We start from the raw sequence: 25191 nt of genomic DNA, 5'->3' as shown, positions 1-25191 counted from the left end.
ACCTGCTTTTTTACCCAGGTTGTGTCTATCTGCCTGTATCCACACAAAGCCAGGAAAAATAAGGTCATTTCCACAGGCCTTTATTATTCCTTTACTAACAAAATAAGCAGGCAAAATAACTGTTATATCTGATATGTGAGGACATGTTGAAGACCTTATCCTGAGTTACCCCTACAGAAATAACTGACATTGAACTTGATCTGCTGGATTGAAAGGGAGGAGCAATTCTTCCTAGTGCTTTGGCGCTCATTCCATCAGCGCAAGCATTTCAGTCTGCCAGAGGGAAGGATTTTCCTCTCCTCCCCCTGTGCACTGTTCTGTGGGTTATCCTATAGGCAATGGGGGCATAGGGGAGGTGGGGAAAACCCCATTGCGCTAATGGAACTCCTTAGGTGAATCTAGCCCTTAAGTGTGTGGCATGCCATATGCGTGTGACGAAGGTCTTGTTCTGAGAGGTATTTGTTACAAGTGGTAACAAGGAAAGTTTTTCAGTTTGTCCATTGAGAAGTTGACACCAACAGTTTTAGATTGTCTTTATTAGGAGAGTGTAAATCCCCAGTATAAGGGAGTTAACACAGTGCAGTTTTTTGAGTAAAAATGGATTTTCTCTTTTTATTGTTGTGTATATTCAAAACAGGATGGACTGGTTTAAATAGTCGGGATAGCTAAGTCGTTAGACCATGAGACTCTTAGGTTCGGGCCTCATGTCAGTTGAAAGAGTCTTGCATTGCAGGGAGCTGCACTATCCTGGTCCCTTCCAAATCTACAGGTCTGTGATTCTATGAAATCATTATTTAAATCACAATTGAAAGGAAATAATTTGACTTGTAATTTGCATTTTGTGGACAAACATGCTATGAAGCAGTCGGTGCTGCTGCCCTTGCTGGGTCCCGCTCAGTTGGGGCTCGGCACAGCGCGCGCTACGCCGAGCCCCGACTGAGCGGGACCCGGCAATGGCAGCAGCGTGCGCCGCGCCCCGACCCAGCGGGAGCTGGCAAGGGCAGCAGCGTGCGCCGCGCCCCGACCCAGCGGGAGCCGGCAAGGGCAGCAGCGCGCACCACACGGAGCCCCGACCCAGCAAAACTCTCTGAAAGCTTAATAAAAAATAAAAAAGCTTAACAAAAAAAAAAGACATCCCCTGAAAATAAGCCGTGGTGTGTTTTTTGGAGGAAAAATAAATATAAGACGGTGTCTTATTTTGTGAGAAACACGGTATGTGTGGTAGAGAGCCATGGGTTAAGTTTAAGAGAGCTACAGCTTTTAGCATAATATATTTAGGTACAGTCATTATAGTTAAATTCTAAGATGCCAAATTCTAAATTATTTTTTAAAATTCTCAATACAAGCACCATTAATTTTGCCCACCCTCCTTTGGGCTGCTGCCTTTAGCTTGTTAAAAGAAGTGCTAATTTGTTACATAATACACAAAAATAAAATGAAAAATGTCGAGTAAAGAATATTAGTTACTTTTAACATCTGTACAGAAGCAGCACCGCAAAATTAGCAATAAAAGTTATCTGGTGCTATCTATGTATCTGTTAACAGGAAGAAATTATCCACATAACGTCAGTTGTGAACTGGCAGCCAATAAAAGTTAAATTATGTTGTGTTCATGCTGTTATATTCCTTTCAGCAGTTGAATCATTCTAGTTCTATAAAGTGCTTTTGTTCTTTGAAAGTCTATAGTTTGACTACAGTAACTGCTGTTTCATTAAAAGAACTAAGAACAAGTCCATGGTATTATATGTAAAATTTAGCATGATAAATCAGATTGCTATTTTTGCCTCTTCATTTGAAATTTGAATGCCTGCTTCATTTCTGCTGTGACAAACAAAGCTGTATGACTTCAACGATGACAGCAGAAAATATATCTTGGAGGCTTGGAAAAAAAACTGCTTGTAGAACAATTTTTCTGGATACTTTCTGATGAAACAGCATTCTCTTACTCTGGCAAGTGTGGTTTATACTTAAAATGGGCTTCTCATTCTGACATGAATAACACAAAATAACTGGCTATATGATGAGATGTTGTATTCTTTCTCCTCCTCGGAGACGACATTCTGTTTCACATATATATAATGCAGTTCATCTTAAATCCCCTATTCCTATGTTGGTATAAACGGAAATTGTTTTCACAGGGTACCTTCCTCCACATTCCCAATTTAGTATGTGTTAGAATTTAGTTAGTATTCTGTTGCGAGCATTCCTATGCTAAAAAGCACAACAATGCAAAGATATGTGCTGTGTGCATATTTTGATAATGGAGGTGTTTGAAAATTCAATTAAATGACTAGAGTCTGCAAACCTTGTTTGTTCAATATGAAAGACTAGACAAGATTCTTGGCATACTATGAATAAGCACTATGCTGGTTCATATAGCCTGTTCACTCCCTCCGCCCCTTCATGTGAGCAGGTAAAGGAAACCAGAAAAGCACAATTAAACCAGGCTTTCTATGATGTGCAAATCAAGCATCCTGGTTTGTTGCTCTGAAATAAGCAAGGTTTGTAAGCAAGTTTCAAACTCTGCTTGTTCTGGAAGCAACAAATTACCGGTAGGTTGCCAGGTTTGCACATCATAAGAAGCCAAGCTTAGTTTTGACTTCCTGGTTTGATTTACCTACTGTCTGGAGAAGCAAATTGCATCCTGCTTGTTCATAGTAAGCTGGAAATCCTGTCTTAATGTGATACGTGAATGTCATTGCTATGTGTATTTAACTGTGTACATTCTGTTTTGTGTGCACTTGGACAAAATCTACACTTTACCTGCACCTACACAGTTCCTCACAACATGAGGATTCCTTGTAGTTTTCTGTTGTATCTTCCCTGGTATCTTCACTTTATGGTATTTCCTCTGTTGTTATTCAGTATGTGTTGCATGTACTTTCAGCTGCCTTGTATCCCTGCTGAAGATTAGTACAAGTGGGGCTTCCAACAAAATGTTAGTGTGAGGTGTCTCTTTTTCGTAATTCCAACCACTGCTTTCCCCTGACCTACTGGGTCATTCCTTCCACCCCAAACAGTCAGTCAGCATTCTATACCAACTGAGCATGCTCAGTCTTAATTCAAATGTTTGGGGTTTCCTCCCGGGTTTAATATTAGCAGGGCGCCAGCGCCTAAAGATTCTCTATTTGTGAGCACCTCCATAAGTTTGGGTGCCATTTTTTGCATCTGGCTGACACTCAAGGATTACTGAAATGTATGTGCTTTGAAGCCTTGAAGTATATGCTAAGGATGAACAAAAAGTTAAGGAGTTTAACAATAAAGAGAATATTGTTTTGAAAACTGAAGTATGGTACCAATATTTTTCTTGTAAACACCAAATTAAACATGTTAATTAAACAAATTAAACAAATTAAACAAATTAAACAAATTAAACAATTTCTGCTAACAATGTGACATTAACCATGTGTCACTTATGTGAATTGCATATTAGTTCATGCTTATCAGAATAATAAATAAAAAAGTGTTGCTGACTGCCCCCGTGCCCACAACCCAGGTTCCAAAGCCATTGGTTCTTAGCTTTTCTATCCCAGTTTCTAACACTGCTTTCCTCCTAAACATATTTGTGTTTATGAAACCCTTGGTATTTCCCTTGGTCTGCTAATTTCCCCCCTCTTGGACATGGCTAGTGCTGGTCCATAAATGTTGGCACTCAGAAAACTAATATCAGTGTTAGCATATATTATGAAGATGCTAGTTATAGTGGGTGCTAATATGTCACAGTTCACATGCTGTTTGAGGATGAAGATGAACTGCACCATAGTTTTGCATCGGTTTATATGCAATATGGGTGATTGTGTCCGAGTTGTGAAATGGGAATGAATAAGAACCTAAATTATCCTATTGAAATCGGTAACTTTTTGGAGAACTCATTTGAAGCATCTTATCTGATTGTGTGAACAGAAATATCAAAGGAGCACTGCAGAGTGGAAGACAACAGTTTAAATGTTGTGGGAAACACGGTGTTTTGCCTAGTAATTAACTGATCATGAACTGCTGAGTATATGATCCAACATATATGATCCGCATCATTAATACTTAGAAGCAACATGTTGGTCCCTGCCTAGAGCAATAGTACACCTGATAAACACTTTTTTGATTGTACCAATGTGCTTTGTCCCCATTCCTAAAAGCAATAATGCCACTATGAGCCACATCAGTGGCCTAGCGGTGCAGGATTTTTCAGGTACTGAATTGTATGCATCCTCCAGATTTGCAGCACTTTATGAGCAGCAGCAGCTAAGATGTTCCTGCTATCCAACAGCAGCTTCATTTGCTGGTGAACATTGAGCTGCCACCACTTCCAGTTCTTACTAGTCACATGTCAGTTACAGGTTTTTTAGGATGTTCTCATAAAGTGTTTCACATGTACATCTTAAAAATATAGCAACAGCCCATATCAATTCTGGTGATTTGGGCAAGTGAGCAAGTCCAAAGTTAAAGATTAATGATTGATCTGAAGAAATGAATCCACTGAAACTATCAAGAAGTGTTCATATTCCTTCAGAACTTTTGCATTTTCATTTGACCCTTCCTTACCCCAGCACACATGCAGCTATCTTTGTTTGCTTAAGGTGATTGCAGTGCAATCCTCTGCATGTCTACTCAGAAGTAAGTTCCCTTGAACTGAATTTAGGAGTTAAATGAGCATAGAGTTGCAGCCTCAATTTGTGGGTAAACTGGAGAAAGGATTAGATAATTTAAATTCACGATAAAAGCTTCATGGTATCTTCAGAATAGGTTCCAAGAGATGCAGCAACATATTTCATATTTGCTAATTCAAATAGATAAAGAAGCTGTGCTGTTGACAGCCATCGGTTAAATATGAAGATCAGTTGAAAAAGGTGACTGGGGGGAAATAAAATGGAATCTGGTATGGTTGTGTCCTCATTAGGAAACGGAGGGGAAATGTTATAATGTTTCACAGTGAATTCACAATGAAATTACATTGTTTTTCATTTTTGGGATATGCAAATGCTAATGCAATTTTAAGAACTTGAATAGTTACGAGGCATAATAGAACTTGACAGTATTTGTTAGTTGCTGAACAATGACTTGACTTCATAGCTAGAAAATATTTGGCAAATAGATGAAATACAATGGTGAAATTGATTTGAGTCTTTTAGTGTTCTGCAAGATACATAGATGACAGAATTATGTACATATATCACAAAAATACAACTTCTCTATTAAAGTAGATAGATATATTCTAATATCTTGAATGAAATAATGATGTTATAATTGCAAAATTATTGCTTTGTAAAAGACGCCCATTTATTGTAGAGTTCAGAGTGTGGTTATATTTGCTTTCTGAACCTTTTGCTTTAATAATTTAGGATATACAAGCATTCAAGAAAATTGATCTGGGCTTCTCCTATCTTGCATTGGCCTTGTAGGTACTCCATCTTTCAACTTCTTTGGCAGTATAAGCAAATGTTTGCATACTATTTCAAAACTTGATTTTCTGACTAGGGCTAAAGGAAGTTTTTGTGAGAAACATATGGAAGGCACCAGGTTGGGAAAGACAGTCCTAAATCGTACCTTGTAAGCTACTCTTAATATCTTAATTGCATTTAAAAGATGATGTTTTTATTTGGGCCAGTGGGACCCACCAGTCAATTGCAAAGCATATGGCTTTGTCCTCAGAAGACTACAAGTTATATCTCTGGCATGTCCAGTGAAAGTGGCAAAGCCACTTGTTGCTAGAAAGGTGCTTGGTAGACAATGCTAGGCTGGACGGACCAATGAACTGGCTCTTGTGACAGGGGCCATGAAGTTTGCTCCTTGCATCAGAAACAACAAAATTGACAATCTGATTACCATTGCAGTGATAACCACAAAAGAGGCAACTTGAGATAAGTTGGTTTGTGGAGCTCATATCCTTGCCGGTTTGCTCCCAGATATTCTGCTGGCAGGGACTTTGGTTCAGCCTTGGACTTTGGGTAGGGCAGCTTTAAGTGCTGATGTTTGTTTGCTCCATTTATTTGAAGTGGAGCAAGTAGAGAGGTTATATTTGAACCCCTCCTCCAAGCAATATAATGTTTAATAGATTATTGTATTTTAATGTTCTGTTGGAAGCCACCCAAGAAACCCAGCCAGATGGGCGGGGTATAAATAATAAATTATTATTATTGTTGTTGTTGTTGTTTCCAGCAAAATAAACTTAGTTTGAATTTGGATGCACTCTGGCTATCTTGCTTAATAGCAGATACTTAGAATAAGATCATGGCTTCAGTCTAGGACAAGCTTTTTGGGCCTGTGAGTGCTTTAGAAAACTGTATGACTTCTTGTACCACCGCCTCCCCCAAACATATAACATTACCTAGTCCATTGACTGAAACAGAAGACTTATTTCAAGCCTGATGGTGGTAGAGAGGTGTGGGGAAGACCCTGCAGATTATTCTTCCAGCCCCTGAACTAGGTGTAGCATTAGCGAAGTTGTAAAAAGGGTTTTTTTTCTTGGGCAAATTGATTATTTTGGGAAGAACTGAAAGCTCCTACAAATGTGGAAAATTTCTTATTGTAATTTTCAGTGTAAGAGTAAAGGGGAAACCCTTGGATTGTGGTATGTATGCACTGGGAAGACATAGCCACTTCTGGCTTTCCAGGGTGTGAATATGTATGCAAACCTCAAAGTTGAGAACAAGGTGAGAATTCTCAAAGGTATGGTAGGTTGTTTCTTTTCTTTTCCTTTTTCATTCTGAGAGGATATTGCAGCTTTTATATTAACATTCTAAACTAGAAATAACAGGACACATTTTCCCCAGACGTATTGCAGAAGCTTGTTACCACTATTGAAATCTAGCCAGAGAGAATGTTAATACATTTATATTTAATTCAGCTACATTAATGCACTACTTTTGTTAGCTTCCACCCGGTCCCACTGAAGAATTACCTCCTCTTAAATGTGGAGTTTATGGAAAGCTTCTAAATGTGTAGCCAGTATACAGTATATATGTCTCTTAGAAACTTAGCTGTGTAAGGTGCTCCACGTATATCATTGTTCCTCTAAGTTAAGTGTATTGCTTCAAAAAATCTAGTTTAAGCTGTAGATAAAACCTGTAATATGCTATTTTTTGGTTGCTGTAAATCTCCCCTTACATTTCTATAATAAAATGCTTTAAGCATTCTCCATTTAAAGAAATCCTCATGTTTGAAGTTGGGTGGTATTTATTTACCACAAATTCTTGATGTCTCTGATTATTGAAAAAGGCAGTACAACTGGGTTTTGGAGCAACTGTGGCATGGTTTGTTCTGCCTGCATTGAACATCTTGTGTGACAGGTCCTTAGAAAATTATGCATGCTTCTGATTCTCAGTCTCATCTTCCATATATTCCTGCTTAATTAGTTCAAAACCAATCTGTTCCATATCCTTAATTCATGTTTGTTTCCTGCCTTCTTGTGAATAAATACCTTGACACAAATTACATTTGAAATGTCATGTTGGATCTTAATTGTGCGCAGCCCAGCAAAACAAACTTGATCAGTGGTATTTATAGCTCTCTGATGCATCATGAAAGAATAGAAAGTTAGTCCCTGGTTTTTCTTTCTTGAATAGTTTACTATTTTGATGCCATTAAGTCTAGTCAGGGTCATATCCAAGGCTGCATAAGCAGAATGCCACTTACGCAATGGGACTTGCTCTTCCTTTCTGCCTCCTTTCTGCCCCAGAATCTACGGTACTCCAAAATCTGCTCAATTCCCTGGAGAAGATTTTGAGGTGTCTGAGGGGCTTCAGAAGAGAGGAGGGAATAGTTGGTTTGGCAGTGTGGGATACAAATGTCATTATTTTGTTAAACATTAAAATATAAAAATTGCAAAGTTTGATGCAGGCGCCTAAATTCTGATGCTGATTTGTATAGGGATTTGAAATATTTGGCATGTGCTACAATGACAGTTTAACAGTACAAAGAAGATTGTTTCAGTTGCCAACGCCAATTACTGAAAGGACACTGTTTAAGTTCCTGAATGTGCTGTCATATTCTTACATTCTTGGTGTTGAAAATCTAATTACAGCATTGTTTTGTATTTTTTTCCTTCATTTCCACAGCATATATAATATACATAATCCTGTCTTTATACTTTTGAGGATTGTGCTTAGGTGTTTTTTTAAAAATCATTAAAAAGCATCTTCTGACTGCAGATGAAGCAATTTTTTTTTTTTACTGACAAACGTAGAGGGGTAAACTTACAGGACTTTCTCTCCCCTTGAAATACTGAATTGGGTTCTGAAATTAAATCTATCAAACATTGGCTCAGGTCTGATTACAAGAGTTAATCTTCTAGAATAAATTTGGACTATATACTCAGCTGCTGCTTGGCAGACAGAAGGTGTAAATCATAGGCTGTACTTTTTCTACTGATAGAGTAAGAAGAAAGTACTTCTCTCAGTAATCTTATTTAGCAGGTTTAATCCACTACCATGCCAAGTTCACATATAAATTAGTTTTGTATTTAAGCACTGGGCTGTTTAGCCATAGGTAACCAGGAATTACATGTAGCCAAGTGAGCAGGCTGATGAAGCAAGGGGATGGATTGCTCTCAGCAGTGTTAGAAACTGAGATATGAAAGCGAGGAGCTAAATGGCACCTTAAACCGAGGTTACAGGCGCAACAACAATGTCCAGGCATGTGTATTTTTTTTGAAACAAGAATACAAAGTTGGAAACGAATGAACTGCAGCTAAAATATCACATTCATTTTCCATGTGGTCTAGTCCTTCCCCTGCCTACCCCCCTAATTTTCTTAAGAAGGTCTCTTCTCCGGTCTTCAGAGAGGGGCTGGAAGTGGGGAGGCAGAACAAGGTCCACCTTTCCTTCCACTCTGCAGTTTTAATGGGAAATATTGGCTCACTACTGCACCCAGAGCTCAGAAACGGCTTGCGCTAATAAAATTCCCTGTCGCAAAATGCAACTAGTACAGTGAGAGTTTCGAACACTGGGTCTCAGTACCTCGCGTAGAAAGCAAATAGACTGCTGGAGGGGGGAAGTCGTCTTCTTCGTGTGTGGAATAAAATTGCAGCGCTCTATCATTCTCTGTAAGTCCCCTGCCAGCTAGTAAGATTTTTTTGTTGGTTGCTTTTGTGGGCTTACTTTCAAGGCTGTATGAAAGGGTAACACAGGCATGCCACTTCTGCCTGATTAAATTTTTAATGAAATTAATAATTGCTGAGGACATAGTTCCTGAAGTTAGGGAATAGTTTCTTTCCATGAAGAGAAGATGAGCAATGAAATAGAGCATGGCTTATTGTCATGGATGAGGAGGGATAAAGAAGTGTTTATAAATTTGGGAACAGAAGAGGGACCCGCCTGTACATCATTGTGCACCAGTGGCATCTCTTCTAAATGGGCACCTCAGGCATGTGTAGTTTTCCTTTTCTAAATGCTTACTGGTTGAGAAGCATGGCAAGTTGTGATTGATCCTCAGGAATGAGGGTGCCTCAGACTGAGTTGTGTAGGACTGTCTACCATACATTCAAATTCTCCCAGACATTACCAGGATTTCAAAGGTGGAAATGATGTCCAGGGAAAATTTCTGAAAGGCAGTGCTTTGTCCTGGATCTTAGGCATGTGAAGTCACGTTTTCTGGGCGTGTTGGTTGGGGGTGGGGGAAGCTCAATTTTGAAATATGGCAACCCTAGAGTTGTGTTGCAGCTGTACCTGCTCTCTGAACCACCCACCGTTCAATCTGGTTTATGATGTCTTTCCTCTGTTGGTTACTTGTGTTTGTGTTAGCAGATTGGAGTAAACATTAAGGTTGTGTACTGTCTTGCACTTTTGGATGTGTATTTTCAAGTAGCCATAATTTATAACATAATAAGCTAATATTCTCCTCTTGTTTTGAAAACTAGTTTCTAGGTTTGGGCACCAAAGTCATTGGTGTGTTAATTCGCTGAAAACAGAACAAGTTCAGAATAGTAGACTAAAGTACAGCTTTTAAGTTCTCCGCATAGTACTGGGTTTCTCACAGACATTTTGGGACATGTAGAAAAGTGTTTTACCCTTAAGATGTGGTTTTTATATTTAGATTTTTGGGTTGTGTCCACTTAAGGATTTACACTGTTGTTGGTGTGTGGCATCTGAACAATCAATCTTTGCTGCAGATACTGGTTTTGAAATATTTGGGTGGTCCCTTTTTCACGAACTAAATCTTGGAAGAATCACCTTGATTATGCCAAAAGCAAAGTAGAGAACCTTAAGGAGAATCTTGACACACCCCCCCCCGGCAGTACATAAGGCAGGGAGCTGGCAGCCTCTGACTTCGATTTTTTTTGGGGGGGGGAGTGTTATCCCAGTTGCCTTATGGCATTGGCAGTTTGTGGTCAATGCAATCCGCAAGCTTTGACAGCAAGTGATATAATAGGGCTACATTTGAGAAACTGCTGTGTTTATATAGGTCAGGTCCTATAGGATGTGCTTCTCATTTTCTTTTCTGTTGCGTTTGTATATAGCCATTCTGGATTCCTTGTTTCCGATGCTTCGGGATAGGAATTCAGGATACCCTGTTGAGTAGAAGATGATTTATCTCTTGGGAAATAAGTCTGAACATATTACTGTGAGGGTTGCAATTTTTATTGCAAAGGCATAGGTGATTTGGCAGCTATGTGCCACAATGGTACCTTCTAGGCCAATACCATTTTATTTACTGTGTGTTTAGAATGGGACTATTTTCACAGTTATGTTGCAGTGTGGACTCCATCTAGACTCTGAAGTGCAAACTCCATTAGACACCAGGCTATTCTTTGCAGTCCTCAAATCACTTTACTTTTGAATGGTCCGATTGAAAATCCCATGGTAGCTCTTGGGTTCCTCCAGCAATCTGCAAACCAGTTACTCTAGCTACTGACATTTTGGAAACTACTCCAGAATAAAGGTTGTAATATACAACCTAACTGGGTAATGTTATGGCCCTATTCTAAACAACGGGCTTAGAATTGCATTCTTACATTATTAAAATTGTGTTCTCTGTCACTCATGAAGAGTTCTGCAATTACTCAACCTATTCAGAACTATAGACTTAAGTCTAGCTTGTAAATAAAACTGTCTTGCCCAAGCAAGACTACACTTAGGACTGGCTGATAAAATGTAACACAGCTTTATGAATAAGAAATAAGATTTGTATTAGTATAGCTCATGCCTTATTACTGTGCCAGCTTTAGATATTCCCATCTCAAAATGCAGTTTCCACCTGTTGTACGAAACTGATGAAGCAATTTTCTTGTTTGTGGAAGCTGGGTCTTTGGCAAACAGAATTGTTAAGCTTGTAGCTCTCACAGGCCAACTCTTTCATCAGTAGTTAATACTCTGACAAATATAAAATCAATACTTTCTACGTTCTAAGTGTTGAATAGGATTCGTTTGGCCTTTAATTCTCAAAACACATTGGAATGACTTGCCATTGATTGTCTTAACTTGGTTGTTTGTTATTGATTAGGAAGTGCCATGGTAGGTGAAGAGGGCTTTAAGTGATTCCGCCAACAAAGAATTTTCAAAATGAAAAGTGAATTAGAATGACAATAAAAATAAACTCAACTCTTAGGATTCCCCATAGATGGACAGCCTAAATGGCTCAATTCTGAGTTTTAATTTGGAGCTTACCCCCCCCCCCCAATGAAAATTGTGTATGTATCAAAGTCTTCATTAGATTTTCTATCTTATAAGAGGAAATGTTGATGTGTGGACTAATTGTGCAAGTTTTATTTCATATTCAAATATTTCCCAGGCCTCCAGATTGCCTAACACCAAGAATGTAGGATATAAGTTCCATGAGGAACAAAAAAATAAGTCCCTCATGGAGACTTTGATTTTTAGCATGGTTACCATCCTCACATACAGTATGCCTTTGTGTGTGTGTGTGTGTGTGTGTGTGTGTGTGTGTGTGTGTGTGCATTCAGCTTTTTGTGTATGGCAAAAATTAAAAATCGGAAAGGGATGGGGTTCCGGGAAAATCTGACTTTGGCAATCCCACCTGCCACTGAACTCAATGGGTTTTCACTATGCACAATTTTGGCTTTAGACGCAGTCCCCAGAACGTAATTCCTACATACGTTGTGGGCCTACTATATTGCCAAACTAGTGGTTATGTAACATGTATACCATGTGTGAACATGGTGTGTCCATACAATATGTGGAAATGTGTGTTTGGCCCTGTTTGATGATTGCACAGTGTTAATCACAGTGCTCCACATTTACACACTCAATATTTGCTTAAAAAACAGATGTTTCTCCATGACACATGGAGTATTATGATAGTGTAAAGTCATTGGATAAAATGCTTGAAATACATAATGAATGTTGCTTCCTGCTTTATGAGATGATTTTGGTGCATTCTTATAATTGCTGCTAAGTGATGCATTTTATATTTTTGATCAGTATTTTAACTTGCAAAACATTAAAAGGCAAATAAAATAGCTTGTAAGTGACCAGATATTAAAACATGCTCTTTCTCTTCTCCCTCCCCCCCCATCTCTCTCTCTCTCTCTCTCTCTCTCTCTCTCTCTCTCTCTCTCTCTCACACACACACACACACACACACACACACACACACTCACACATTCCCAACAACACAGTTTCTTGCTACCAAAGTGAGTGGAGGTGATTAATGTGATGCAAACTTGGTATATCATTGTTGGGGCCCATGCTATTGATATAGCTTAATACAGAACCATGGCCTTTTATAGCGTATGACAGCTCAGCATTCCTCAGTTGAACTGCTGATTTAGGAAAGAAAAATTTAATATGTAACAAATTTTAAACCCCAAAATGCTTCAGCATGTTGGACTGTGGAGGGTTGTTTGTTGTTTAAATGTGATTCACAGTTGAATCTTACCTAGTTGAAGGAGATGTTCCATCAGCACAAGCATTCTGCTTGCCTGGTGAAATGATCTCCTCTCCCCTCCCCTTGTGTGATTCTGGAGGTTCTTCTGGCCCCTCCAGCCAATTTTGGGGAATGGGGTGGAGACGGGGGAAAGCCCATTGGGCTAGGGAAGTCCTTGCTGGGGCTTCTGCTAGCTAGGAAAGGCCTTGCTGGGGCTTCTGCTAGCAAGACTAGTTAGTTGAATCAGATCGATGGGGTATACCAGGGGTCTGCAACCTGCGGCTCCGGAGCCGCATGTGGCTCTTTTACACCTTTGCTGCAGCTCCGGAGCGGATATGAGGGGAGGAGGCGTCCGAGTCATGCGCCGCCTGAGCCATGCGGCGGTGCCCGCCACGCCCGCCAGACACTCGTGCGGTGCCCACTGCCGCCGGAGCACACAGCTGCGGCGCGCGCTGTGCGCCTGTGCCCCGCACAGCGCCCGCCGGAGTCCACAACTCCGCTGTGCGCGTGCGCTGTGCAAAAAGGACGCAAGGTGACGTTAGCAGCCCGGGGGAGCGTGGTCGGCCCCCTCCCTGCATCAGCCCCTCCCCGCCGCATTTCTGCAGCCAATAGGCTCACGGGGGGCGGGGGCGGAGTTATTTATTTTTTAAAACGGGCGCGCTTCTTCCCGCCCAGCAGCAGAAAAGGCTTGTGGGCTCGGAGCGCGTGTTTGCTGCTGCTGCTCCTGCCTGCGGCCTGCCTGTGGCCTCCTGCCGGCCTGGTCAGGAGATTGAGGTAGATGTATTAATCAATGGGTTGATTCAATATGAGGAAATTTTATAAGTTCACTTGATGGGAGCAACATACATGAAACAATACAGGTGTCCTAATAAGGGAGTCAGAGTTTTGCCCATTCCCAGTAATCAAGGCAGCCCAAACTCATAAGGCAGTGGTTGCTGGTGCCCATTCCCAGTAATCAAGGCAGCCCAAACTCAAAGTTATTTTTATAATGACGAGGATGACATTGAGCCCTCATTATTAATTATTATTTACATCAGGCACTGATTATGATTTATGGTACACTGGGGCCCTGATTAATTTTCTATGGCATTTTGGGGCATTGATTATTGGGCATAGCAAATTTTGCTATGGGGCCCTCTGATTTCTAATTACGTCCCTGTTTTGCGGCTCCCAGTTTATTTTTTTTCTTCGGAAACGGGTCCAAGTGGCTCTTTTTGTCTTAAAGGTTGCAGACCCCTGGGGTATACAAATGGTTTGAGATGGGTATTATGTACTCAGAGCTTCAGAGACATAAAAATAGAAAACATTGCTTATACCGCTCCCGTTTTGTGTTTTATGTTTTAATTTTAAAGTCTGATCTGCTCCCATTTTGAGAACTCTGCAAATGTACATCTTTCTGCTTTAGCCAAACCTCAAACAATATGTCAATAGTACTGAATACTATTATAGAACGATAGAATATAAATATTTTAAATGAATAAATGATACTGGCAAAGGCTTCAGCATTTGATTGATGAAGCATTTGATTTGGAATGTCAGACATCCCAGTCAACAAACTTTTGTCTTGCATTTAAACTTGGTTTGAACTCTCCTATGTATTTTATAGGAAGAAAGACCAATCTAATAATAAAACACACCTTACTCTCTTTTACGTTCAAGGACAATGACTTCCTTGGGAATGTGCTTCATTTTGCAGCCAGCATGATAGTCTCAGAGTTCTCTCCATTTAGTCAGAGTTCTATTTTAACCTAAACCTTGTGCCATTTCCATATTAATCACAGCAAGCTATAGAAAGAAGAAAACTATTATTAGTTACTAGTTAATCAGCTTAACTTACTGCTTCTCTCCTTCCAGTTTGAAACTGAAATATATAGGTATTTTCTGGACTTCCGGGGGGGGGGGGTTAGGACAGACTTTTCCCATTAAAGTAGATAAACTTATTTATGGCAAATGTTGGAACTATTAGATAATCTTTAAAATTGCATGACTTCTGTAGAGAGATGCACATTGACCCTTTCACTATGATTCATTCTTAAATGTGGCTGCATTGGAACAATCTTGTTTCTGTGCTACATTCCTGGGTGGACTAAATCAAAAATTCCCTGTTTCAGACATAACAAATTCTGGTTTACTGCAAAGCAGAATAAAGCTCCGAGGCTTCCATGTGAGTGGAAGGGGTCAAAAGAAGAGTTTGCAAGCCTGACACGTGAAACCAGGAAAGATCATCAGAGTGCAGCTAGTATGTATTGTTTAGACCAGCTTTTTTCAACCTTGGGTCCTTAATTGTTGGATTACAACTCCCATCACCCCTGACCGCTGACTGGGGCCAATATAACCTAGTGATATAAGGGGACCCAAGTTTGGGAAAGGTTGGCTTCAGTTTTTGTGTGCCCATAGTTAAATTTGGAAACCTGAGCAATCATTATGGGCACATGCACACACTCAAGCTTCTCCCACCCCCCAGCTATTTGCATTGGGAAAAGGTGGGATTGCCTTTTTTCAAGTTTAATGGAGGTTGAATTTCCTGGAGACAGCAGCTAGAGAGGGAATGGTTGGCCCCTACAGTGTCTGTTAATTCTGTTAGTTGTCTTCAGACCCTTTCCATAAACAATAAAGCTCCCTGAACTTAGCCTAGGCTAGAACTTTAAAATTAGGGAGATGTACACATACTTAACAGGCGATATCCTGTTAACTAGCAAATCTAGTTAACTATCCTGTTAACTAGTGTTATAAAATCATTTTTCATAACACTAGCAAATCTAGAGTGAGAGACAAGGGTGATTTCCATTGTTTCCAAGAACTTTTCTTGTTGTGAGACTTTTGTGGGTGAGCTGAGAGTTTGTTTGGACCCTGGGTGAGAACCCAGAGGTCTAGAGGGGAGGATATGTCAGAAGGAAAATGAATGGATAATGATTTTTATATACAGGTATTAGTAACTTGGCATTAATGTAGCATTTTTATATGTAACAGTTTATTTTTGTAACATTTGGTTTAAGATTTCTTTTGTTGCTTCAGTTTTTCATGCAACACTTACAGATATTTTAAATATATTAAGCTGTAAGAAATTAATCAATTTCTGTGAAAATTTCCTGGAAAGTGGGATGAATGCATTTGTATGGGAATGTCCTGATCTTCTAGTGGACCTTTCTGACTTGTACATATTTAAGAGATAGTAGAACCATTACAAATTCTTTATGTTTCTCTGTAGCCAAAAGACTGCTTTGTCTCTGCTTCTTACTTGAATATTTGTTAAATGGTCACACACCCATTTTTTTTTTTGCTTCTACTTGTCTAAGCAAGGGATTTCTTGTAGCAAGCCTGAAGTGTCCAGTATCGCTAGATGAGGAATGTGTCTAGCTGTCTAGAGGGAGAAATCTGAGCCAGCTTTGTAAAGATTAACATGGTGAAGTGTGAAGTGGATTTTAAGTGATTAGGTTACTGGAATATCTGTTTGATGATGTTTCTGAAGGTTATGGTCTGTGCATTTAACAATTAATAAATTAACCATTATTTCATATGATGAATTTAAAATTGACATGGGTCCTCCGGACAACTTTTAGGTTTTTGTTTTGTAGAATTATCCTGTATATGTTTTTGTCTATTCACCCCCACAGTTTCACCCCAGAACCTTGCTTGATCTGTGAATTCTTTACACAGAGCAGTATTGAAAACAGCCTCTGCTTTCAATACATGTTTCTCCCAGCTTGCAGAATGTTTGTACATAGGCATATATTAACTTGCATAAGCATAAAATCCATTGGGAAGAAGTAGTTGTGCAGATCTAGGTAATAGAAGGTAACACTGGTTTTCAGGATACGCTGGACATTAATTATAGTATGTGTAGTATTAAACCTTAGGGAGTAGCAGTGTTAGAATCTGATGTAGGATTTGAACTTCTTTGAAGGACTTAAGTTCATGTGAATCCAGACCTTAGACTTTGTAAATCAAACCCTAAATTGACTCTAGATCTATGTTTTTATTTGGACAGTGTGCTGCACTGATAACTAAGCAAGGAGGAGTTCATAAGATAGTGTCTACTCTGAAATGTCTCATTCTTAGAAATAATTAAGGAAATGGGCATTTCCTGATCAGCTAGTTTGTGCACCATTGCATTGCTTTTCCACTTTTTTCCTGAAGGGACTACTAGCCTGTTGAAGACGGGTGAGAACTAAATGTAGAACTGCTAATTTGACTCATGGGGGTGGGGAAGAGAATGCATGTTGAGGAATGGTAAATTACAGGGTTGAGTTAATTCTGTGGAACGTAGTTACACAGGAGAAAACATGCTTATAAACCTTCAAATTATGGGTTCCATTCTAACTTCCTTGTATGTGTGAGTGATTATGAGTGATGGTGATAACATATTTAAATATAATTTCTTCCATTTAATATTGCCAAATATTTTTAAGGTTCATATCTATTGGTGGTATATTTTATCCAGAACTCGTTTTTCAGAAGCAGCTATATTAATTTGTCTGGAAAGATACCACTGACTGTCTCAAGAGGTCAGTCTGCAGTGACACTGCCTGGCTGCTTCCTTTTCTAGGGGTCTTAGTGGACTACAAACTTAACATGAGTCAACCTGAGAGTGATGCAGCAGCAAAAAATGCTAATGCTGTTTTAGGCTGCAACAACAGAAAAGTGTCCAGATAAGACAATAACACAAGGAAATTTAAAATAGTAACAAATTATTGCACATTTATTCAAAATCCATTACAAACTATTAAGTTTAAGTAATGCAAGGAAATCGATCAGCTTGATTCAGTGACACCAGAGAGAGCCATTTTCAAATAACTCAAGGGCTGTCACATGGAAGATGCAGCAAGCTTTTTTTCTCCTGCTCTGGACGGTAGGACTCGAACTAATGGCTTCAGGATACAACAAAGGATATTCTGACTAAACATTGTTCATCAGAGGAATGGACTCCCCTGGAAGGTGAAGGACTCTCCCTCCTTGCAGGTTTTAAAGCAGAGATTAGATGACCATATGTCATGGATTCCTTCCTTCCTTCCTTCCTTCCTTCCTTCCTTCCTTCCTTCCTTCCTTCCTTCCTTCCTTCCTTCCTTCTTTCTTTCTTGTTCTACCCAATCTCAGTCCATATTTCATGGCTGGTTAAATCATCTGTCCCCCCTCCTGATTCTCAGCACCTCTTCTTCTGCCAGTCTTTGGCCAATAGGGACGTCCAAATAGAGACAGCAATTCCTTCTGGGAGGAAAATCATATATCTTCGATGATGAGGTCATCTGGATGGAAGAGAATGAAAAAGAGAGGAAAAAATATGTTCAGTCCTCTCCGCTTTTTGTAGCTGGAGTCAGTCTGGGCGCTGCCCTCCAAGGCCAGGTGGGAAAGGCCTGCCAGGCAGGGAGCAGGTCCTGCAGGATTCCCAGCAGGAAGACCTTGGGCAAACAAGGGACAAGGGAGTTCACTGTCCCCAAGGTGTGGGGCTCACCTTCTTTCAGATTTTTCCAGAAACAGGCTAACTCCAGTGTTCTGCAGAGGAAAGAAAAATCTGAGTCAGATGACACTATGAACCCCACCCTGGATGGGTGGAAGAGCGCTCCACTCTGCAGCCGCCTGTTCTGGCGGCGGGGTGGCAGGCCTCCTCGGCTGGGCCAGGAAGAGGCCAGGCGGGTGGCTGGGCGCTCCGCCCGGCACTGCTGGGCGCTCTGAGCGCTCGCCGCTGCGGAGCGCTCCACTCTGCAGCCGCCTGTTCCGGCGGCGGGGCGGCAGGCCTCCTCGGCTGGGCCAGGAAGAGGCCAGGCGGGTGGCTGGGCGCTCCGCCCGGCACTGCTGGGCGCTCTGAGCGCTCGCCGCTGCGGAGCGCTCCACTCTGCAGCCGCCTGTTCCGGCGGCGGGGCGGCAGGCCTCCTCGGCTGGGCCAGGAAGAGGCCAAGCGGGTGGCTGGGCGCTCTGCCCGGCGCTGCTGTGCGCTCTGAGTGCTCGGTGCTGCGGAGCGCTCCACTCTGCAGCCGCCTGTTCCGGCAGGTGGCTTGCCGCTGCAGCAGCTGGTTCCAGGCCCCGCTGGCTGGCTGGGTTCCGCTGGCTGGCTGGGGCGCTCGGCGGTCTCGCTGTACACGGTATGAGAGGTATGTCTTATTTTCGGGAGGTGTCTTAGATATAGAAACTCCTAAAAAACGCTGCCATGGCTTACTTTATGGCTACGTATTAAAAAGGGGGAAACACGGTATGTGACTTTTAGAAGACATCCAAGGCAGCCCCGTTTATGGAACTTTTACTGCATATGACAGGTGGGCTATATTCAGTATGGTGGATCACAGATTGTGCAGGCCTGTCCTAAGTCTTTAGCACACCCACTGGACTTTTAAAAATCCCTTCACACTCATGGAACTTCCATGTTAAAAAGTAGCCAGGTCTAGCAATGTGCCTTCCCTCTTTAATATTATTTTAACAGGCTTAGAATAGTTGTAGATTAGCTACACACGTCTTTAGATTGAAAATGATGATCTGCACCTTTGAATGCCATTATAAATTCTTATAACTTGTCCAAACTTTGCCTGGGAGACCAGAGTATATGAATTCAATAATATTTCCTTTCAGGTTTATTTTAAATGCTTTTTGACATCTTTCCCAATGAGAGAAGTTGTCCTTGGGCCAAATTTATGATGGATATAATTAATTTTATGATATGGCTTTATACCAGATATAGCCACAGCCCTATTTGAATATCCTTTACTGGTGTACATATGGGGGGGGGAGGGTAGGTGGGAGAGAGGGGAAAATAAACTGTGCTAAACCCATGCAACATGTCCAATTAATGGTATCACTTTGGGGGCACATTTTATCTTCCAGTCATTTCATCATCTCCCTCCCCCAATTTAGACTTAATTTCTCATTCTCATGAATGCATTTATCCTTATAGGCACATCGAGACTGAGAAAAATTGCAGAGAACTTTTCAAAACTTGGAGTGTTGAACTTTAGCAGATACCAGAAATATTTGGCATCAAGAGAAAAAGAGAGGCTTATATTTCATATGCTATGATTTGAATGGACCAATTAAAATGGGGGTTAAACCACTGGGATAATTTGATGTGATCTACAGAAGCAGCTCATTGTTTTCCCCTCCAAGTATAGAAATTTGGGTGGTGATCTAATGAAACAAGGTAATGTACAGCAATGCACAAATAATGACAGTATTCCTTCCCAATAGTGTCCGGACAAATGCCTCTAGAGCAGTCTGAACACAAATTAATTCATTTTGACAAATGCTGCACAGGTCCTGAGTGACAGAATTTTACACCACCAGCTGCTGGTGAAAGGAAAGGCATGTAGAATCACTTGTAAAATATTAAGATTACAAAACATTCTAGAAAAAGCACCCTCCATTATTGATTCAGTTTTTCCTGTCTACAGAGTTGACGCATTGGCTTTCAAATAGTCACATTCCTTCCTCGAAGACACACTATTGATCTGAAACCACAGAGCTGAAATTGGTCACATTTCAGAATCTTTCCTCTTGTAATGATGACTGCCTATAACCCTTCTTAACAGGGAAAGTGCTTTATAGTGTTTTCTCTCCCATTTGGAAAATCTAGTCAATCTCACGGCCTTTTTCCTGATGTGGTTGTAAATGAGCTACTCCATGTTTACATGCTGAATGAATAAGCAGTTTCTCCCATTTTGTTATGGTCGAGGTTGGTAGAATAATGGAGTCAATTGGAGTTCTGCAAGAATCTGACCCTTCACCAGAGAGATCACATCCCTTTTCCTTCTGTGTTGCTTTCTAGAATCCCTGCTTTGCAGCACCCTGCCTCACCCTATCAGCAATGTGTGGTGAGAGCCAGTGTGGTGTAGTGGTTAAGAGTGGTAGACTTGTAATTTGGGGAACCGGGTTTGCATCTCGGATCCTCCACATGCAGCTGCTGGGTGACCTTGGGGTAGTCACACTTCTCTCTGAAGTCTCTCAGCCCCACTCACCTTACAGAGTGTTTGTTGTGGGGGAGGAAGGGAAAGGAGAATATTAGCCACTTTGAGACTCCTTCGGGTAGTGATAAAGCGGGATATCAAATCCAAATTCCTCCTCCTCCTCCTTCATGACGCTTCAACGCTTCAACCCCATCAATCATGAAGGCCTCTTCTGTCAAAACACATTCCAAATAAATAAATAAATAAATAAATCAAGGCAGGACAACATGCATGTAAATTTCTGGTCTGATTGTAATTGTTACTGGAATTATAGTAATTTTAACAGGTACCACTGGTGTGCTTACTTTACTATAAAATACCAGTGATGGACCAGTTAGAACAATGGTATATGTTATGCAATATGAGACCTTAGAGGGCAATTCAGTGATGTACTTGAATCAATCTAACGATAATTTTGCATCAGTGGAAGCAGTTAAAAATTGCTTCTAATGTGTTAAGTGCATATATAATGAGGTCTATGCTAGGTTCTGTTCAGGCATTTCTTATTAGATGCAGACTTGGAGCTATGATGGAATTTGAATAGGTGGTGAATACACAAGTATGTAATTTTCAGTGTAAATTGCAACTGCATTCAAGGATTGAACTCCAATTTGCTATGCAAATACACTTAGCATGCCAAATGCCTTCTCTCTCTCCAGCTGGCATTTAGAAGTATATACACTAATTAGGGATGACAGAACATAAAGGGAAAGAGATGAATTCACTACTGTCTGAAAAATTATTTGTATTTACTAGGTTTGTAAAGAGAATGGCTGTGACCAGCTTGAATCTTATGGGCATATTTCTACATAGGCTGGTAATTTGAAGCACCATCAAATCATAGGTTACTCTAGGTTGTGATGCAGCTTGCTGCTGCATTTGCCTCTCGGTGTCTAGTGTGGCTCATTACTTCATATTGATAGAAATTTACTTTATGGCAAGAAAATCACTTTCCTGCCTAGCAAGAAATGATAGCAGACATGAAATGTCTCCTATAAGTTTCTTGAGAAATATCATGATACTCAAAAACCTGTATACCTGACATGGTACACCAACCTGATATGTTGAAGTAGCAGACAGTTTAGAGCAAAATTAAGGCATTAGTATCTCAATGATGAGTTGTATTTTCATGATTTACACTGCATATAGTGCAGAAAGAGGGAGAGATGGACAACATCTATATAATGCTATGCATGGTGAGAATGAACTTCCAGAAAGCTTCCAACTGTGAAGATGGCGAAAGCTTGTCCAGAGTGCATCTTTGATTTTGTCTTGCTGATATGTATCCTTTTAAAATGCAAAGCAAAATTTATTTCAATCCTAATCTAGTAGCAAGAGCAATGGAGATTCAAATTTTTGCTCAGTGAAGCTTGCTGCTGGAATGCTTCAGACCACACTGCCTTTCTGCCCAAGTTACATTAACAGAGTGATTATGCAGATCAAAGTAGCAGGCATGACTGCTCATTTTAACTCCTTTATAGGGGCAGGATATAAGTGTGTTAATTGGAAAATAAGATGTTGGTGTTAGTTCCTCTTTTGCAAATGCGTTTTTCCTAGTGGCTTTGTGGAGGATTATTAAATGGCCTCTGTGGTTCTTTGGTTATTTTTAATGCTGCTTTGTGTGTGTTAGAAGTCCTCAGCTCAGGGTAGTGCAGTGGTTAGAGTGCTGGACTAGGACCTGAGAGAGCAGGGTTCAAATCCCCACTCACCTAGGAAGCTTACTGAGTGACCTTGGACCAGTCTTTCTCAATCTTAGCTCAACCTACATTACAGGATTGTTCTGGGAAGAAAATGGGGAGGAGGAGATACTACTATGAGATACAAATGGGGAGTGGGAATTACCAGGATTTTAAGCAGAATACTGTTTTAGGATGCATGTGAATGTTACACTGTCTTATGAGTTGATCCAAGATAGCTCTGATTCACACTTGGGTCTTTGAGTGAGAGCTGACTGGATAAACTGTTTTCCTTGATTGATATAGAGGTTTGAAATTCCAGTTAGAATTATGTGAAATAACAGACAGAATTAGATAGCACTGTACCTCGTAAGGAGTGGTATGTGTGTTGTGAACTACATTAACTAACTGGGTTATAGATCATTGTAATGAATTGTGTGAATACATATTGGTGTGACTGGTCAGAGAGTGAGGAAGAATGGGATAGGTACAGGGAACTGAATTAACTGTATCAGGGATGTGTCAAGTGTTGGGCAGACTAGACATTCTGTTTTGGCGCCCACAACCCAGTCCCAGATGCCATTTGGTTCCCAGCTTTTTTATCCCAGTTTCTAACACTGGTGTTGGGACAGTGTGTTAGCTTATGCCTAGCTGTGAAGACCACTGAGACACTTGTAAACTGAATGCTTTGTGGGCTGACTTATGTATCCTACTGACATTAAAGCCTTTGGCAAAAACTGTTCGGAGTCTGAGTACTACATCCATCAGTGAGGGTCAGGACAATTTAGTTCTTGACACTCTTAGGAAACTAATTTTCTACGCAAGAATTTTGACTTGATCATTTCTAAGCAAAACACATCTTTAGTAATGCTTCTGAAGTTGATTTCTCTGTCGTAAGTGACTGAGTCACATTCTAAGTTGCAAATCCTCGTGGTAATAGTTTCACATTGGATGTGTGTCAATCACTGAAGCAGCTGCTTTGCTCTGCATTTATATTTAAATAGGAAAAAGTTATCTGTGTTGAATTTTAAATGATGTTACTAGGGTAAAGCAGCTCACTGCCTTTGTCACTTTATCATCTCCCAGTGAGGCAGTCTACTGGACATCTATTCCCAGTCATGAGCAGCATGAACATTTGAATTTGCAAAGCTTTTACTCAGGTGAATGCTTAATGTCATGTAAGTTCAAACACTTCCCATCCCTACTTCTCTGAACTTCCTGTAGATTTAATTAGAGTGCTTTAAAAAGGGGGGGGGAATACTCTGAACATGCAGGAACATATGCATGAAACATTTCTGGCACAACACATGTGTTTAGTGAAGAAGTAGTGCCATATTTATATCATAAGAAGAGGGTGAATATGTAAACATCATTTTTATTCAGCTTGGAGGTTGCTTTTACCTTATTTTGAAATTTAGGTTTAAATACACTGGGAAGGAGGTTGTCTTCTGACACTTTGTGGCTTTTTCCTGCAATTCAAATTCACCCGTGGTGCAAATACTGGAAAACATAGATCACATGAGATGAATAATCCACGACCTGGCGCCTTCCATGCTTATGTTGACCCAGGGCATATATGACTAAAAATAGGGGCAAACATGACATGAATGGTAATTTGCATTTGGAATAGTATATCATGGATCATGAACCTTCCTTTTTGAGAAATAAGGCCTGGTACAAGTGAAGGCACATCTCTTTATTATATGATTTTGCTCACACCTGCCATGCTTTATTGAACTCTTGTTCTAGAGAGTTCACTGACTACTCTGAGTAGAAGAAGGGAGGGAGTAGGAGAGCTAAACATATTGTTTATTCTTAACATATACTTTGAGGCTTCAAAGCACACAGACTTTTGGAGGTGCTCGCAAATGGAGAATCTTTAGGTGCAAAATGACTTCCCCATGTAACATAACGGGAAAATTAGGAGTTGAAATGAAGTGAGTGTTTCATGCTCTCTCATAGCAAGCAAGTGTTCTCTTTATTGACTAACCAGATTAATGGTTTGTCTCTGTCAACTGCCAGTCATACAAACAAGAATCAACGGCCACACTTGCCAGTCCAGTTGCCTGATAGCAGTTTGTTGCTTCCTGAGGCTTGGCTTGAGCAGGTACCTTCTCAAATGGATTCCTTTCCACTGCTCAGGTCCTTTGAAGAAAAAAAAAGGATCCATGCCTTTACCAGTTTTTCTTTGAGGCTGGAGATGAGGACTTTATCGTAGAATCATAAAGTTGGAAAGGGACCCTGAGGATCATCTAGTCCAACCTCCTGCAATGCAGGACTATGCAGCTGTCCCATATGGGGATCAAACTTGCAACCTTGGAGTTACCAGAACCACGCTCTAACCAACTGAGCTATTCAGGCTGCCAACTGAAAGAACAAATTTTACAGTCAGGTAAGACCTTTCCCAGAGACTAATTTAACAGTGGACAGTGTTGGAAATGTGCTTGAAGGCCCGGTGACAGTGTTCACCATGCAGCAGTATTAGAAACTGAGATATGAAATGGCACCTTAAACTGAGGTTATGGGTGCAAGAACGGATGTCTAGACACACTTTTTTATAGCAAGAATACAGTGCTGAAAATGAATGAACTGTGGCTAAAATACTATGTTCATTTTTCACATGGCCTAGTCTTTCCCACCCCCCTAATATTCTTAAGAGGGTCTCTTCTCCAATCTTCAGAGAGTGGTTGGAAGTGGGGAGGCAGAAAAAAGGTCCCCCTTTCCTTCCACGCTGCAGTTTTAAGCTGAAATCTTAGGCACAGTACTGCGCCCAG

The 25191-nt window shown here is 40.6% G+C and overlaps 1 protein-coding gene across 2 annotated transcripts in view; it reads left to right on the top strand.

The window, feature by feature from the left end:
* Window positions 1–25191, top strand: part of HS2ST1 (heparan sulfate 2-O-sulfotransferase 1) — an 88780-nt gene that overhangs the window by 1878 nt on the left and 61711 nt on the right. The window contains exon 1 of one of the 2 annotated variants that reach the window (XM_088673846.1): window positions 19041–24809. The exons of the other annotated variant lie outside the window; for it this stretch is intronic. Coding sequence (XP_088529972.1) covers window positions 24698–24809 — 112 coding nt within the window. The 5' untranslated portion in view covers window positions 19041–24697. Of the gene's footprint in view, window positions 1–19040; window positions 24810–25191 lie in introns of those variants that run through there. 2 annotated transcript variants of the gene reach the window in all.

Source organism: Zootoca vivipara, chromosome 7 (genome assembly GCF_965207765.1).
Source record: "Zootoca vivipara chromosome 7, rZooViv2.hap1.1, whole genome shotgun sequence".
In the NCBI taxonomy this organism is placed as follows: domain Eukaryota; kingdom Metazoa; phylum Chordata; class Lepidosauria; order Squamata; family Lacertidae; genus Zootoca; species Zootoca vivipara.
Note: the sequence above shows the minus strand (reverse complement) of the source record. Positions and strands in the feature narration are given on the sequence as shown.